Source organism: Lichenostomus cassidix, chromosome 3 (assembly GCF_008360975.1).
Source record: "Lichenostomus cassidix isolate B80296 chromosome 3, HeHo_3.0, whole genome shotgun sequence".
In the NCBI taxonomy this organism is placed as follows: domain Eukaryota; kingdom Metazoa; phylum Chordata; class Aves; order Passeriformes; family Meliphagidae; genus Lichenostomus; species Lichenostomus cassidix.
Window position 1 is genome coordinate 10,756,960 of NC_139483.1, and position 15,567 is coordinate 10,772,526.

Sequence of the window (15,567 nt, forward strand, 5' to 3'; positions counted from 1 at the left end):
CTTGGGCAGGGAGGGAGCACTGGGGAAGCTGGTTCAAGTAAGAGCATTCACAGGAGGGCAGTGCTGTCAAGTGAGTGTGGGGGGAAAGGAAACCAAGCCAGAACGTTGTCACTGCTTTGGCCTTTTGTTTTGTGCTGTTACTCCTTCTTATTTCTTGTCTGGATCAAGAAGAGAGGCAGGAGGAGGTCCTGTCCCCACAGCAGTGCCATGACAGTGAGCAGAGCCTCCAGGGAGGAGCAGAGGCTGCTGGATTTCTGTCTCCTGTCTTGTCTTTGCAAGGACTTTGCACTGTAGGAAGGACCACAGTAGCACAGGTCCTGCACCCCATGTTTGTACCCCAGGTTTGTTCACCTTCTGGTGGGCAGCTTTCAGCCATTTCTGTGAGTCCCTGGAAAGAGATGAAAATTTTCTGTGCCTTTTTTTTTCCCCTGGAAGAGCAATTTTTGCTTTATTGGGTGGCTCAAGGAGCAAATCTCTCCTGGTGGCTACAGCCTCCTTCAAGGCTTTCAGCTTCTGTGGTGCTGTCCTTGTGGCTGTGCTCTGAGCAGTGACTCTGCCTTTGGAGCTGTCCTGGTGATGCTCCAGGGGCAAATTCAGCATCTCTGGGTCATGTGAGAGGGAATTGCTGCTTGACTCTCCAACAGGAGAGGGCTAAGCCTTGAAGGGAAAGGATGTGCTGCTTGTAATGTAAAATTTAAAAAGTAATAGCTCATATCAGTGAGGTTTTTATCACCCTGCCCTAACCAGAAAGGCCATTTTTCCTTTACATTCCCTTCACAGAAAAAGCCCTGACTCCAACATCCCTTTCAAGCCTGTAAATTAGAGCCTCCAAAGCCCAAACTGAGCAGCTGATCATGATGTTGCTCATGAATCTGCTGAGCCTGGGGAGACAGAGCCTCTTCCATGCCCAAGCTTGAGCAGTGCATCCTGCTTCCAGGGCCTTGGTGTGTGCTGGTTCCCAATGCTTGTGCCTATGCCATGTGTGCAAGCTGTCAAGGGGCTGTTCTGTACCATAGGTTTTTGGAAAAGGACATGTCTTGCCAAGACACCTCTCGGGAGGTTGTCCCTGGCTGTGTCACACCCAGCCATGGCCTCAGGCCATGCCAGGGAGGATGGCACCTGCAGGCTGCTGGTGCTCTGACCCTGAGGTCTGTGCCCATCCTGAGGCAAGCTTGGCCCTTTGCTTTTGGCTGTGCTGTCCCTCCAGCCTGTGCCACCAAAACCACTGTTTTTCTGTCCACAGCCCCCTTCTCCTGCTCTTTCCACCCTCCTCTGCTACCTTCTCCTGTCCTGCTCCCTGTTTCCCCTCCTCCCTTTTCCCCCCTTACTCTTGAATCTCTATTTCTTCTTCTCTGTTCCAGCAAAATGATATCAATCAAGGTGATAGATGATGAGGAGTATGAGAAAAACAAGACCTTCTACCTAGAGATCGGGGAGCCCCGGCTGGTGGAGATGAGTGAGAAGAAAGGTGGGGGACGTGCTGAGCCCAGCCTGTGTGTCCCTGTCTGCCTCACTCATGTCTGGCACCTGCAACACCGAGCTCACATCCCCAGTGCCTATGGAAAAGGGCAGGAGCAAGGCTGCTCCCCATCCCCCCAGACCACTGAGGCACAACCTCAGCCGGGTGGTGAGGATGCTCCTGCCCTTCCCCATAAGCCCCAAGGGGGATGTGCAGCCCTTTCCCCCACCCAACCATCTCTGTCACCACAGCACCCGGGCGGACGTGACCTGCATGCGTGTGCGACGCCAATCATGTGTTTGCCTTTGTCTTGTGTTCCCACAGGAAATTCATTACCCTTAGAGTACTTGACCGTGAGGAGTATGAGAAAGAGTGCAGTTTCTTCCTTGTGCTTGGGGATCCGGTGTGGCTACGACGAGGAGTGAAAGGTGTGAGAGTAAAACCAGACCAGCTCTCGAGACGCTGCCGCTTTTCTCTGTGTCTCCCTACTCTCACACTCCTTTCTCCTCGCACTTTGGCTCCTGGCCGTTTTGCCCTCCCTCCTTCAAAGCTTGGCCGCTGCACCTTTTTGCTCTGTTTTCTTTCCTCTTTCGTTTGGAGAGGACTCCATCCCGCTCAGAGGGGCCCCAGGGAGTGAGGGGTGCTCCTGGGTGAGGAGCATCTCCAGCCCCCAGAGATATTTTGGGAATACTGCACTGCAGCCGCACCTTCATTTGATCAAGAACATCCAGCCTCGACAAGTGAAAAGGGCAGCGCTGCATCATTTTTATCAGAAGATAAAACAGCTTTCGCTTGAAATAAAATGCATGGCCAGAGCAGTAATTTTAGCCTTTTTACACTGGCACTAGGATCTGAAAATAGACAAAAATCACAGCCCAAGTGGGTAATGCCATGAGATGCAATCAGTTTAGGTAAATCAGGTTATGCTCAAATGAAGTTTCACGGCTCTGCATTGCATAATAGCTTCTCACAGGAATAATAAAAACAATTTCCTCTTTCATCACATTCCTAAACCAAATGCTAAACTTCCCAAAAAGACAGAGTTCACCTATTTCCCCGTGCATTTTTTTTTTCTGCTAGAAAATTAAGTGAGGATTAATGGCAACAGCTGATTCTGCACACTATTGGTGGCTGAGCAAGAAGCAGTTTTAGAGTTACTTAAGATATGGACCATCATTAAAGCCTTTGTAGAAGATTGGTCTGTCTGCCCTGGAGCTGCTTTCTAGCTCCTGGGACATCAGCTCTCCCTCCAGCAGGCATGGGGCTGTAATACATTATTTGATGAGCACAGAAAGAGCTCTCAGTGGTCCCCACACTGAGTGGGACATGCCACATCCTTCTTCAGCCCAGGTGCTAAGTCAGCTGCATCATCCCCTCCATCAGCTTCCCTGCTGGCTTATGGGACTACCTAGCAAAAGCTGGGCTGAAAAACCAGACACACTGGCATGACTCAGGCGCTGCAGGTGGGCTCTGCGTCTTTAAATGGTGCTGGTGGCATCTGTGGAGCACAGACAGCACTGCCAGGATAAAGTTACACATGGGCAACTCAACTCAGCAGCTCCATCCTTGCCCACAGGGGCCAGTGTGGGCTCAGCTTTGCGAGTCCAGCTGGAGCAAATATGCTTTCCAGGTCCAAGGTTTAAGAATTGTGGTCCCAGTTCTGGAGATCCCAGCTGAAAATTTTAGCTAAAAATAAAAGGAAAAGGAAATAAACTTTCTCATCTTCCTCATCACAAAGATAGCTGAGGAAACCTGAGACAAGCTCAGCTTTGCAAACTTGCTAGCTGGAAGGCAAGGCAAATCTTTAAAGGACTATTTAAAGCAGCTATTTGCTGCTTTGGCCATGCAATTTTTTTTTTTTTCTTTAAACTTGTTTCTTTGTACTCGGTTTTGTACAAGAAGCAGCGAGGCAGGAGGAGCAGTGTCCTCAGAGAGATGAGGGCATCTCTGAAATGTCACCCCTGGGCTGTGGTGGGGCCCAAGATCCACCAGGGCACTGAGGGAGAGGCTTTTTCTTTCATTTTGGAGACCTAAAATGCTGTGCAACAAGATCCTAGAGCCAAGCCTTGCCACAGCCTTTTCTTCTCTCATTGTCCATGCCAAAAGTGCAGCTGCAGCAGGAGCCTTTGCTCCCCATCAGGCAGCTGGAGGAGGTCAAAGCCAGTAGCTGCTGCACATGGGACATCTTGTGTCCCCCCGGGGCAGAACTGCCTCCGAGACCAATGGAAGATCTTGCACATACAATTCAAAGGGGGAAAATGAATTTTTTGGAGTGTGTCTTTTAATCCCATATCCAACCCATGTTTGCAGTGGTTTTTTTTGTTTTTAATCCACAATCCCATGAAACCTTTCTGTTCCTTTATTTTTAGTGTCTTTCTCTTAACACTAACGGTATCCTGCAGCTTTACAGATCTGAAATCTCTGCCCTGGGATCTGGTGTCTTTCTGTGGATATCCCTTTTGGTTTCATTATTCATTTACTTTTCTTCTTCTGTGTTTGTCTCTGTCTCCTTCACAGCCCTGTTGTTGAATGAGCTTGGTAAGCGTGCATTCATTCTTCCTTTCCATTTTTCCGGTTTGCGTATTTTTGGAAGACAGTCGATTTCGCTTGATGTTTTTCTTTGCTCACAGCATTCTCTTGTAGGGTGGCCAGCACTTTTTAAGTCAGCTCAGGTACCTAATGTCCCATTTTTCCCTAGAGTAAAACCCCAAGGTGACCAATATTAACAAGTGGTGCATTTTTGGGGGTGGTGCTGCCACAGCCAGGGTAAATCTGCCAACATCCTGAGATACAAACCTGTGCCATGCAAATGAACCCATCACCTCTAACACTGGCATGGCAGAAACAGGATTTCCTGGTGACTTAAGGATGTTTGTGGCTGGACAGGAAAGGCAGCCCATCCTTTTTGAAGAGACAGTACAGCCTTTGCCTCCAGTCCTGGGGAGACTTAGAGCCTAACCAGTTTTTAATTTCTTTGCTGGCCACTTCCAGGATAGGGCAGCTGGGAAGGGGAGCAAAGCCACCCTAGTTCCCCAAAGCACCCACAGCCCAGGGGCAGACTTGCATTGGTTTCACCCCTTCCACAGCACATAGTGGACACTGAGGGGTGGCAGCTTGCAGATGTGGGTTGAAAAACCTGTGTTCAGGTGTCCCCACACTATCCCTGGGGAGGTGAGCTGGGGAGCAGCTCCAAGTGGGGCAGGGAAGGACCACCATGTCTGTGTTGATGTGCAAATGCTAATCCTCATTTATTCTCTCTCTCTCTCCCTTTTTCTCATTTTTGGTTTCATCTAGGTGGCTTCACCATCACAGGTATGGATTTCTACTCTTCCCCTGTCCCCTCCTTCCTTTCCCTTAATGGCCATATGCTCACCCTGCTCTTTCCTCTTGGTTTCCTCTTTGCTTTTGTTCTGTCCTGGAGGGAAACTCTGGAATGGTAAGAAGGCAATGAGCCGCAGCCTCCCTGCCCCAGCCGGTCCCATTAACACCGTGTCCTCTCACAGAGTGCTCTGCCTGCCACACACACCTAACCCCACCTCGGGGAGGGTGACCTGCCACCCCTGAAGGGACAAGCAACCCCACTCCATCTGTCAGAGCTTCTCCACTTGGTCCAGTCGTCCCCTCCCTGCACACAGGGCTCTGTCCTCACCTCCCAGGCTTCAACCAGGTGCCCAAGCCCTGCAGGAGCACTTCAGATGTGCAGCCCCTGCCCTTCCCACCAGAAAAACCCAGCAGCAGGGCTGGCTCATCTGCCATTAGCCAGCCAAGCCTCCCTCATTCAGCTGAGCAACACAGGACGAGAAGGTCCTGGCTCCCACATGTTGCAGAGCTGCCCCTCAGGAGCTCTGGAAACATAATTCAGACATAGGAGGATCTGGCTCCAAGGTGGGTCCCTTTGGCCAGCAGGAGGAGAAGGGATTTTCCTCAGCTCAGTGCCACCTGAGCAGACAAGGAGCAGCCAGCAAGGGAGCAGCACTAACCCGTGTGACATGGGAATGGAGTGTACTAACTGCACGGGGATGGCTTGTAGTCCCCCCTGCTGATCTCCTGCTGATCACTTTAATAGGTAAACCTGTCTTCAGGAAGGTCCAGGCTAGAGATCATCCTCTTCCTTGCACCGTGGTCTCCATCCAAGGTACCTGCAGTGTGGCACTGTGTCAGTCTGACACGGACTGACTGAGGTGTTTGCCTGCTGACAGATTAACTCCGTCCTTTTTAGCCCTGATGTTCTTCTGCCCATCCCTCAGGTGGACTGGAAGGGAGTTCAGTGGGGTCTGCTCCAGGGACAGTGACAAAGCATGTGCTGCCTGCAGTCCCCATGCCCCAGAGGTTGCACAGATAACAGCAGAGGTGCAGACCTGCTCCACTGCTCTTGCAGTCCCTCTGCTGCCTCCTCTTTCAGTGTTTGGAGCCAGGCACTGGGCTGGGGATGACTTCTCTCACCTGTATTGCAGTGTTGCTTCCTCCAGCCCCACCATCACAGCAGGCATTAGCTGCCAGCCCCCTGTCCTTGGCAAAGCCCTGCTCAGAAGGAGGCAGAGCCAGGAATTCATATCCATCTCAGCCCTGGGGCTGCTGGCAGTGCTGTCTGGTTGTAACAGGCTGGTGGAATTGTCCTGCCCATACCTCAGTGCAGACGTGGAGCTCTGGGAAGTGGAGCAGCCTTAGAGATCTTTCCCCTTTCCACTATCTCTGTGGGAGAGCCAGCAGTTACCAAGCAATAAGCTGTTCCCCAGCCCCAGGATGAGCAGGACTCCTCCTGAGGTTGGATGAGTTGCAGAACTCTTGCTAGCATTTCATAAAACTATCCTGTCTGTCGCTCCATGAACTCCTTCTCCACTGTTCTGTCACTCACGCTCCCACCTGGAGATTTCCTGGCCTCCCCCTCTGTCAGGAAGCCAGATCCAGAGTGACCAGCTGGGCCTGGTTCACCCAGGGGCTCTTTGCTTTGCAGAGGAGAATGAAGAAAAGCAGCCACTGACCAGCAAGGAGGAGGAAGAGCGTCGGATTGCAGAGATGGGGCGCCCAGTCCTGGGGGAGCACACCAAACTCGAGATCATCATTGAAGAATCTTATGAGTTCAAGGTACTGTCTGCATCATCTCACCCTGGTTTTCCTCCCCCCTGGCTGGGGACCCTCCTTTTGGGTTTGCACAGCATTGGGAGGCACATGGTGATGGTATTGGAGCAAAGCGAGGCAGTGCATGGAATCACACACAATGCAGGGACTGGGATTGCTGCAGGTTGCTTTGAAACATAACCTTGCTCTCACAGTGAGTTCTGCATGCTGGTCCTACTTACAGGCAGCCTTGGGTGAGCCCCAAGCCTTGGCTGATACCCCAAATGCAAGTAAGGGTTGTGCAGCTCAGCTTCTGTGAATGCATGTGCCAGGCCGAGAACTTAAAACTGAAAACTCCATTTTTCTGGAGTATAAAAAAATAACAGGCCACTTGCTGTGGCTCTGGGGTGGTTCAAACTCCCATCCATGTGCAGGTTTCAAAAGGTCTTTTTTAGCAGCAGCGAAGGGAATTGCAGGTACTTACATTTGGGGCTCTTGAGCTTAAAATCCGCTAAGTTTGTTCCATAAGCACACGGCTGTAAGCACTGGCACTGGTGGGTTTTAGCCCCATTTCTCCAGGCCCTCACTCTCTGCTCTGCATCTCCATCCACAGAACACGGTGGACAAGCTCATTAAGAAGACAAACCTGGCGCTGGTGGTTGGCACAAACAGCTGGAGGGAGCAGTTCATCGAGGCCATTACTGTCAGCGCGGGTGAGTTTGGGCCACAGCTCCAGGTGAATTACGATCACCCTCGCTCACGTCTCGGCTTGGCTGCATCACTAACACAGACTGTAGTGGAGCAGCAGGAGGCAGAACAGGTGGCAGAGTTATTTACAGTGCCTGCATAAATAAGGCAGCTGATTAAACCCTTTTGTGAGGGCACCTTGTCTCATGTGTAGGAAAGCTTCTGCGTGAAGTGTGTCTGTGGCACCAGGCAGAGCAACACCTTGGCTGGTAGCAGACGGCAGAGGGGAAGAAGTCAGTTCAGTGGGAGAGATCTGGGAGGTGAGCACAGGGTGGAAATTCAGAGTGGCATAAATGGTGCTGGTGTGAAGCAACGGTGCTCCCCATCCCTGGTTCTCCCTGAACCCCTGTGGTGAGGACAAGGCAGTAGCGAGGATGCCAAACCCTGAAGGCAGTCACTCTCTGCGAGCCAAAATTTGCCCTTGACACACCCTGCTTTCTGGAACTCCAGCTGCCCCAGCCAGCTATGGCTGGAGGATTATGGCTCAGCAGCCCAAGAGCTGCAGCAGCACATAGTATCTGTGGTCAAATCAGATCCTATGTGATCATATCTTCCCTCTCTTGGAGCATTGCCTTTCCCTCAGAAATGCCCTGTTGTACTGTTCTCACAGGTGTCAGTGCCATGTTCACCAGTATGCCCAGTACAGGACATACTATCATTGCTACCTATGTGGGGGAAGAAAGAAAGAAGGTCTCCTCCAGATGTTGTTTTAACAGCTGGATACACTATTACTCACAGGCTGGATGCTGCAACCTCACAGCCCAGCCTGGGATGGGTGTGCACACATTAGGGCAAAATCAACCAGCTTAAATTAAATCACTGGGGAAGGCAATTACATCTCATCTGGGTAGTTGTGCACTGAAATGCATGGGGGAGCACTCAGCTTCCTACCTGGAGCTCTGCTATACGAGGTAACCTCTGCCCAGCATCCAGTAATTAAAAATGATGGCAGCACCGTCCCCTCTGCCTCTGGAAACAAGGGCAGGACGTTGTGCAGCAGCTTTCTCCTCAAATTGTGATCCCTCCTTTTGTAGCACGGCTCTTCTCAGAGCCTCCAGGCAAGAGCCTCCCATTATTTTGGATTCAGCATGAACTTATCATGCAAGACAATCCTTGCTGCAGGTTTTGTAGCTAATATGGCTAAACTAATCTATGCCAGAACCAATTATTTAATTGCATTCCATATTAAAGCAAAGAGAGTCACTGATGGTTGGATCCCATTTCTGTGACGCATGAAAAGACTGCAGTTATGTGGAAATTCTGTTCCCCCCATGTCTTGAATACACAGCCATGATCAGTGCTAACAGATGATTAACAAGTATTTAATAAATGGGATGTATTTTGGTGCACATGAGCTGTCCCTCACAGTTGTGAATCAGTAGTTTGTCTCTAAGCCCTGGAGCTACCCAGGCTTTAGCTCCTCAAGCTTTGTGCCTGACAAGTTAAAATGCTTCAAACACTGGAGGCTGGGTTTGAGTTTTTCCCCCACAGCTCACCGTGGAGACCAGGTGAAAGTCACCTGTCACCACTTCAAAATTCTTCAAATCTCACTTTCCCAGCTGAGAAAAGAAACATTAAACCCCCATTTCCCACCCAATGAGCAACTCAGGACAGTGTTTGCAGGGGTTGGAGCAGCAGAAGATCAGGTCTGTGGAAGGGCAGTGCAGGTGCAGACAAGACTGTGCCACACTGTGCTGTGCCATTCCAGGCTGTCCAGAGCCTGTCACTCATAGCTCCTTTAGTCTGCATCCAAAAGATGTAAAGATTATTCCACAGCAAAACCATTCTGGGGCTTGCAGGCCTGTTTCAGAGTGCACCCCTGGGTCACCATGCCACCCCACTCTGTGTTTCAAGTCACCTCCACAGGATCTGGCCATCTCCTCAGAGGAGAGACATCATGGCTGCTCAACAGAATGATAGGCAGATCTGGATGAGTGTCATGACACTGACATTCATGTTCATTTTTCAGTCTGTTTCATCATCTCCACAAAGATTTAGGTCCACAGCAGTCCTGATGCCACCCCGATCAGGACTGGCAGGGGATTGAAATACCTGCTGCAAAATTACAGCATGAGCACAGCACAGTGTGTCCTGCCATTAGCAGCCTTTGCACATTGAGGAAAAACACAGGCCAACATAGGCTTTCCAGGCTGGAAAACTGTTCCTTATCTCCACAGCAATGCACGGGAATAGGTATTTATATCTGCCAAAATAATAATACTGATGAGCTACTGGTTTTGCCATAGTGAGTTTGAAGCTCTAAAGGTTGCATCTTCCCTTCAGTAAGGAGCTTCTTCCAACAGCCATGCAGGGAGACCTGGTGGTCCACATCCTTGGTGGGGAAAAAAAAAGCATCAAAGATATGGAAAATCACCAAACAAAGTGCAAGGGTTGTCTTTAACACAACTTGCAGTGGCCTTGGAATCCCCAACATTCATGCCTTAGAAACTCATCCTTGTTCCTTAAGGGCAGCAGGAAGGCTCCCACTGACTTAGTTGGAAAAGTGTCACCTCCCGTTCAAGTCTGGGAGTGGTTCCAGTGTGAGCAGGAGGAGTTTTTGACTGTACCACAACGCTGATGCTGTGCACTGTGCCAGGCTGGGGAAGCCCCACGTTTGCCATGCAGCCTGCCCAGGGCACAGGCTGGCCAGCAGGCTCTCCAGATGGCTCCTCAGAGCTGCAGGACTCAGGCAAGGGGTCAGCAGTCCCAGTGGGCTCCCTGGTGGGGTCAGCCCCACCCCGTGGGGACTCCCTGTAGGCTGGATGCCAAGGGGTTTTGCAGAGACAGGTGAGGAGCTTGGAGGAGAAAAGGTAATGCCCACTGAGCTGGGTCAGAGCAGACATCAAGGAACAGGCAACCAGAGCTCACAGGGAGGCATGTGAAAGGGCAGGGAGATGCAGCAGGGAAGGACAGCCACCAGTGATTGACCAGAGAGGTTTTAGGGCAGGCAAAAATCCATGACTGGATCCTGGTTTGCAGAAAAGGTAAGGTGAAGCGCCAGAGCAGCTCAGCAACCATTAAAACCAGCTGCATTTCCAGAGAGCCAGAGGCAATAGCAGCTGAGAGCAGCTCAAAAGGGCCTTCCCTGGGGGAGTCTCCATGAGGCAGGAGTTGCTCTCTGCAGGTTCTCCAGCCCCAGCCAGCTCCAGCCAGCACGAGGTTGGTTATTTCCTACGTCTTCTGGGAAAAGGGCTCTTGAGCAGGGGCTGAGTCCCAGAAAGCACCTGGTGGTTAAACTCGAGCAGAGGTGCTGGCATGAGGCTCTGCATTTCTGAAGTGCAGGTTGTTTTGTTAAACTGTAGCCTCTGGGGTGTCTCTCTGTGCTGTGGGAAGGGGCAAGAAAAGGCCATCAAACCACTGTGATGATTGCCCAGAAAATATGATATTTGGAAGTCAAGGCCTTCTGGGGCCCGAATCACAAGACACAGCATTCTGGGGGCTGCATCCTCCCCCAGGATGAGCAAATCTAACCAGGCACTGCTGGTTTTCCCCAGGGGAAGACGACGATGACGATGAATGTGGGGAGGAGAAGCTGCCCTCCTGCTTCGACTACGTGATGCACTTTCTGACCGTCTTCTGGAAGGTCCTTTTTGCCTTCGTGCCCCCGACAGACTACTGGAATGGCTGGGCTTGCTTTGTGGTCTCCATCCTCATGATTGGCCTCCTGACAGCTTTCATTGGCGACCTGGCATCCCACTTTGGCTGCACCATCGGCCTGAAGGACTCGGTCACTGCCGTCGTGTTTGTCGCGCTGGGGACATCGGTGCCAGGTGAGCACAGCCACAGGGTTTGTTGGGAAGGTCCAGCTCCACCCAGGCTGGGCTTGGGGTTGGATTGGGCTTGGGATTTGGCTTGGGCTGTGCCAGCCAGGCAGAGCCTGGTGCCTGAACAAGTGGTCTGACCCAGCCCAACCATCCTGTGCATCGGTCACACCTTCCCTCACCACCTTCAAGCTTCCAGTTATCAGCACTCAGATGCTCAAAGATCCTGAAATTGTCCTAATGCTACCGAAGGCAGAAAGAAGAAGAAGCAGTACCAAAAGAAAGAACAGATCTGGGGCAAGGAACAGAAGAAGGAGCATTTTTTAGACCTCTGGCAGTAGAGGCTTTAGGCAGAAGGTTTGCAGGGCTTCTTCACACCTTTGACAGTGAAAATCTTCCCTCCTGCTTTTGCTGACAAAAGGTGGCATTTAGAAGTTCTTTTTTAGAATGCATTGGGCTACTCTTGTTTCAGTTGGCTCCCAGACTGTGCTGTGTTAGCTGGGTGCTCCTGCTTTCCAGGAGATGGGCAGGCACCAGAGGATGTGCAGAGAAATCAACACTGACAGGGACTTTCCCTGCACTGAAAGCACTGCTCAAGCTTGCAGAAGTGCATGTGGTTGTTTCCACGCTCATCCTGTCTTCCCAGTGGCAGCTGGAAAGCCATGGAGGCATCTGTCCCACAGCTCTTACTGCACTGTGATCAAGGCCTTTCCCTTCCCTTAGCAATCAGGTGCATTTCCACAGCAGCTTTTTTTAAAAATTAAGCAGGCTTTTGATTTCTTTGCTGCAAATGGCCCCTCTCCCTGTGTTTAATTGTGCCCATCCCCTCCTGTCTCATGGGACTAGATCTTTGCACCAGGCTGCACTTCACCATCTCACCTTGGAGCCCTGCTGGGGAGGAGCAGAAAGGACATTCTGTAGAATTAAAAACCATGAAATATGACCTGGTTGTTTTCTTTTCCTGGGCCACACTGGGCTGCCTGTACCTGAGGTGATCTGGGAGTGCAGATATGTTCAGGACTCATCTTCTCACTGTTAGCTGGGAGTGCCCACCTGGCCAAAGTGAGGGTCTAATCCCTCCTGCTCTTCCTTCCCCCTGCAGATCCAGAGTGGGTTTGGATGTAAAATCAGCACTTCCCTGTGGTGCAGAGCAGACTCATGCTGGTCTGCCTGACAAAAGGTTTTCACTTTAAAAGGCCAGCCAAGTTTTACCACTGGTATTAAAGCTGGCAGAGCACCTGGGCAAGCGTGCACCAACCCACATGGTTTTCTTCTCAAGGGATGGAAGATGACCAGTGGCTTACCAAAGTGCCAGAGCCTGCACAAGACACTGCACTTCAGGGAGGAAAAATGTGCTGGAGAGACATTGTTAAAGCAAACTCAGAAACACAAATAGAAAATTTCAGGGGTCCTGAAGGATAGATGCAAACCACTGGGATTTCACAAAGCTTTTACAGACCTTAAGTTCTTTTGAGAGGGAACAAATCAGTGGATATGAGAGAAGGGGACAACACAGTGTAGTATTGTCTCTTGCTTGAAGAATTCTGAGGCCATAGTGGGGGAAGCCCAGTATTTCTGAACATTGAGGTTTCTCTCCATTGCATTTCTGCACCCCGATGGTCCCTCCAGCACTTTGGAAGTGCCATAAGAAGGGGCTGCACCCTTTCCCCATCCCCATTATTTTCTTCCCCCTGGTGTTGCCATTGCCATTTGCCCCCAAGCTGCCCTCTTTTCCTGGGTGTTTCCTGAGGGTTTCTCCCCATCCTTGCTTTGCAGACACGTTTGCCAGCAAAGTAGCAGCGACGCAGGACCAGTACGCGGACGCCTCCATCGGGAACGTCACCGGGAGCAACGCCGTGAACGTTTTCCTGGGCATTGGGGTGGCCTGGTCCATCGCAGCCATCTACCACGCGGCACACGGACAAGCCTTCCAAGTCTCCCCTGGCACGCTGGCCTTCTCCGTCACCCTCTTCACCATTTTTGCTTTTATCAGTGTGGGAGTGCTGCTCTACCGGCGGAGACCCGAGATCGGAGGTGAGCTGGGCGGGCCGCGGACTTCCAAGCTGCTCACATCCTCACTCTTTATCCTCCTCTGGCTCTTGTACATATTCTTCTCATCTCTGGAAGCCTACTGCCACATAAAGGGCTTCTAAAGGGACAATCAGAGATAGTAAATATGTGTATATCTATATATATCTATATAGAGTGATATATAGGTATAGATATAGATATAAAGCTGTGTATAATGAACAGAGAAAGAATAAAAGAGATTTGCCATGTTCACACACCTGCTGATGGAAAGCGGCTTTGGAGCATCCTTTGAACTAGGCAGGACCCCAAAGCCAGCGGGACCCCTCCCCAGGCAGCCAGGAGCCAGGGGCAGGGCCCTTTCTGCAACTCGACCAACAGGAGCGGCCGATGGCCACCGAGCCCCTTCCCATCGCTGACTCCCACCCGCCGCCCCGGGAAGACGGAGGCGAAGGCGACCGGGGTGCGCCGGTGGAGGAAGGCCAGAGTAGCTGGTGAGAAACAGAGCAGTGGGCAAGGGAAGGAGAGGAGAGCAAGGGTTCTGATCTCCCACCGCCATCCAGCTGCCTTCGCCACTCGGGAACAGGCCCTCTGGCCCTGTTGGAGAGGAGCAAGAGACCGAACTGAAGACAAGGGGAAACTGGGAGCTTTCTAAGGATAGAACACAAACCGTTTTCGTCATTGATTTGGGGTTGGTTTTCTTTTGTTTCGTTCCGGCATGTGTACGACTAGCATTTCTCACCCACATGCCCCTCACCTTTCCCTGTCCATGCTTTGGGGGTGCACAGCCTCAGCCTCGTGTCTGGTGTCCCGAGCCGAGGCTGCGCGGAGCGGCGGGAGCCTTCCTCCCACTCCTCCGCCTCCTCGGGCATGCTGTCGTGGTACTTGTAACATTTGCATGAATGAAATGAAATCTATCTGTATATAGCATCCTATAGCGATAGTCCTTCCAACCATGTGGGTTGAGCATTGCAGATTACAAGCGTTTTCCTTCTCACTGGGTTTTATTTATTTTTAGTTAGTTCGGTTTTGCCATGGGGGTTTTTTTGCTCATTTGTTTGTTTGTTTCCTCTTAGCGGGGGTGGAAAAGGATGGAAAGCTGTCCCCACTTACTGCTCGTGGCACAGGTCCATGAGAAGCAATAACAGCCATGCAGTTGTAGGTTTTCAGGGGAGGAAAACCCACACCCCAGAGACTGCAGGCTCTGTCCACCTGTGTGGATGGAGTCCTCTGACATGCTGAAACCAGTGTGGAGAACTCCTCTGTCCACAGGAGGTCCCAGGGAGCCCAAGTGGGGTGAGCAATCTGAGGGGAACAAGCGTGGCTGACTCCCAGCACCTCACATGCTTCTGCCTTTCCAGTCGGTGGCTGCTTCAAAGTCCTTGGTCCCCTGCTGTTCCCTGTGTCCCCAGAGGTGTAGCGACAGCCCCTGTTTCTGAGTGTTAAGCCATCAGGACCAGTGGCCAAAGCTGGTCCTTTCCCACAGCCATTTGGAGGCAGAATAACCCAGCGTAAGGGCTGCAGGGCCGTACGAGATCTCCCACTCCACTGAGTGCAACCAGGAAGCATCCCCCAGGGAAAAGGCCGTGCTTTGCACTCTCCAAAATCACTGGGCAGGATGAGACAGGGAGGTGTAACTCAGCATCACCCCCTGATGCCAGGAGAGCAGGCTGGGGTAGAGAGTGGAGCCAGGGAAATGTGGGTGTAGAGCTCCCCAGGGCGCAGCACAGGGGAGACACTGAGCACTGGTGTTGAGAGGTACCTTCTGACCCTGTTTTCTGCCAGGCTTCCTGACATTCCAGCCAGGCAAACTCCCAGCCTGCATGTCCGTGGTGAGCTCTTCCCACTCAGCTGAAAACCATGTCTGATGCTTGTACCATAACCAGCTGGCTGGGGGTATTTGTACTCATTTTGAACTATCTGTGGAAATTTTAATTAACCTGCTGTAAGATTTTCTCTAGGAATATGAAGTTGTGGGGTTTTTTTTTTTTTTTTCTTCTTGAGCCTTTTTTCACTTTTGATTTGTTTGGGGTTTTTTCTTTTTTGTTTCTCATTGTTTTGGGGGAAAAATCAAACACAGGTGCAGGTTGTTCAGGTTTATGATTACCTTTATGTACAATGATTTCATTTTCATCTGTTTGGCTTCATTTTTTTTCTTTGTGTGTATTGCCCACCACTATAGGCAGTGAGTCCACTAATTGTGATGATCCTTATCAATGGTACACAATGCACAGAGAAATAAAGTTTGTAATGATTCCTGATGGATCCAGTACTGCTCCTGCATATTCTCTATGGAAAACTCTCCCCACCAATTGTTTCCCCATTGTACCCATCTCTCCCTGACTCACTGGTTTGCCTTCACTGTGTTTCTGCCACTGACAGGGCAGAGGTGCCTCGGCACAGCTGCTCCTGCCCCATCTCATGCCCTTCCTCCATCTCCATGGTGCCTCAGGCTCGGTGTGTGCTGCAGAACAGCTCGGGCACACAGCCCTCTCCACTCTCAGGGGGTGCAGG

General features: G+C 51.2%; 1 protein-coding gene across 9 annotated transcripts in view; it reads left to right on the plus strand.

Moving 5' to 3' along the window:
• Positions 1-15,318, plus strand: part of SLC8A1 (solute carrier family 8 member A1) — a 118,099-nt gene extending 102,781 nt beyond the window's left edge. For 4 of the 9 annotated variants that reach the window (XM_085054400.1, XM_085054401.1, XM_085054402.1 and 1 more), the window contains 9 exons: positions 1,362-1,468; positions 3,977-3,997; positions 4,754-4,771; positions 4,881-4,895; positions 5,526-5,594; positions 6,414-6,544; positions 7,131-7,230; positions 10,759-11,034; positions 12,802-15,318. In XM_085054400.1, the coding sequence (XP_084910526.1) occupies positions 1,362-1,468; positions 3,977-3,997; positions 4,754-4,771; positions 4,881-4,895; positions 5,526-5,594; positions 6,414-6,544; positions 7,131-7,230; positions 10,759-11,034; positions 12,802-13,178 (1,114 nt within the window). In that variant the 3' untranslated portion in view covers positions 13,179-15,318. Of the gene's footprint in view, positions 1-1,361; positions 1,469-1,783; positions 1,888-3,976; positions 3,998-4,753; positions 4,772-4,880; positions 4,896-5,525; positions 5,595-6,395; positions 6,545-7,130; positions 7,231-10,758; positions 11,035-12,801 lie in introns of all 9 variants that reach the window. The other 5 variants (XM_085054404.1, XM_085054405.1, XM_085054406.1 and 2 more) reach the window with 5 other exon arrangements.
• Positions 15,319-15,567: the final 249 nt, after the last annotated feature.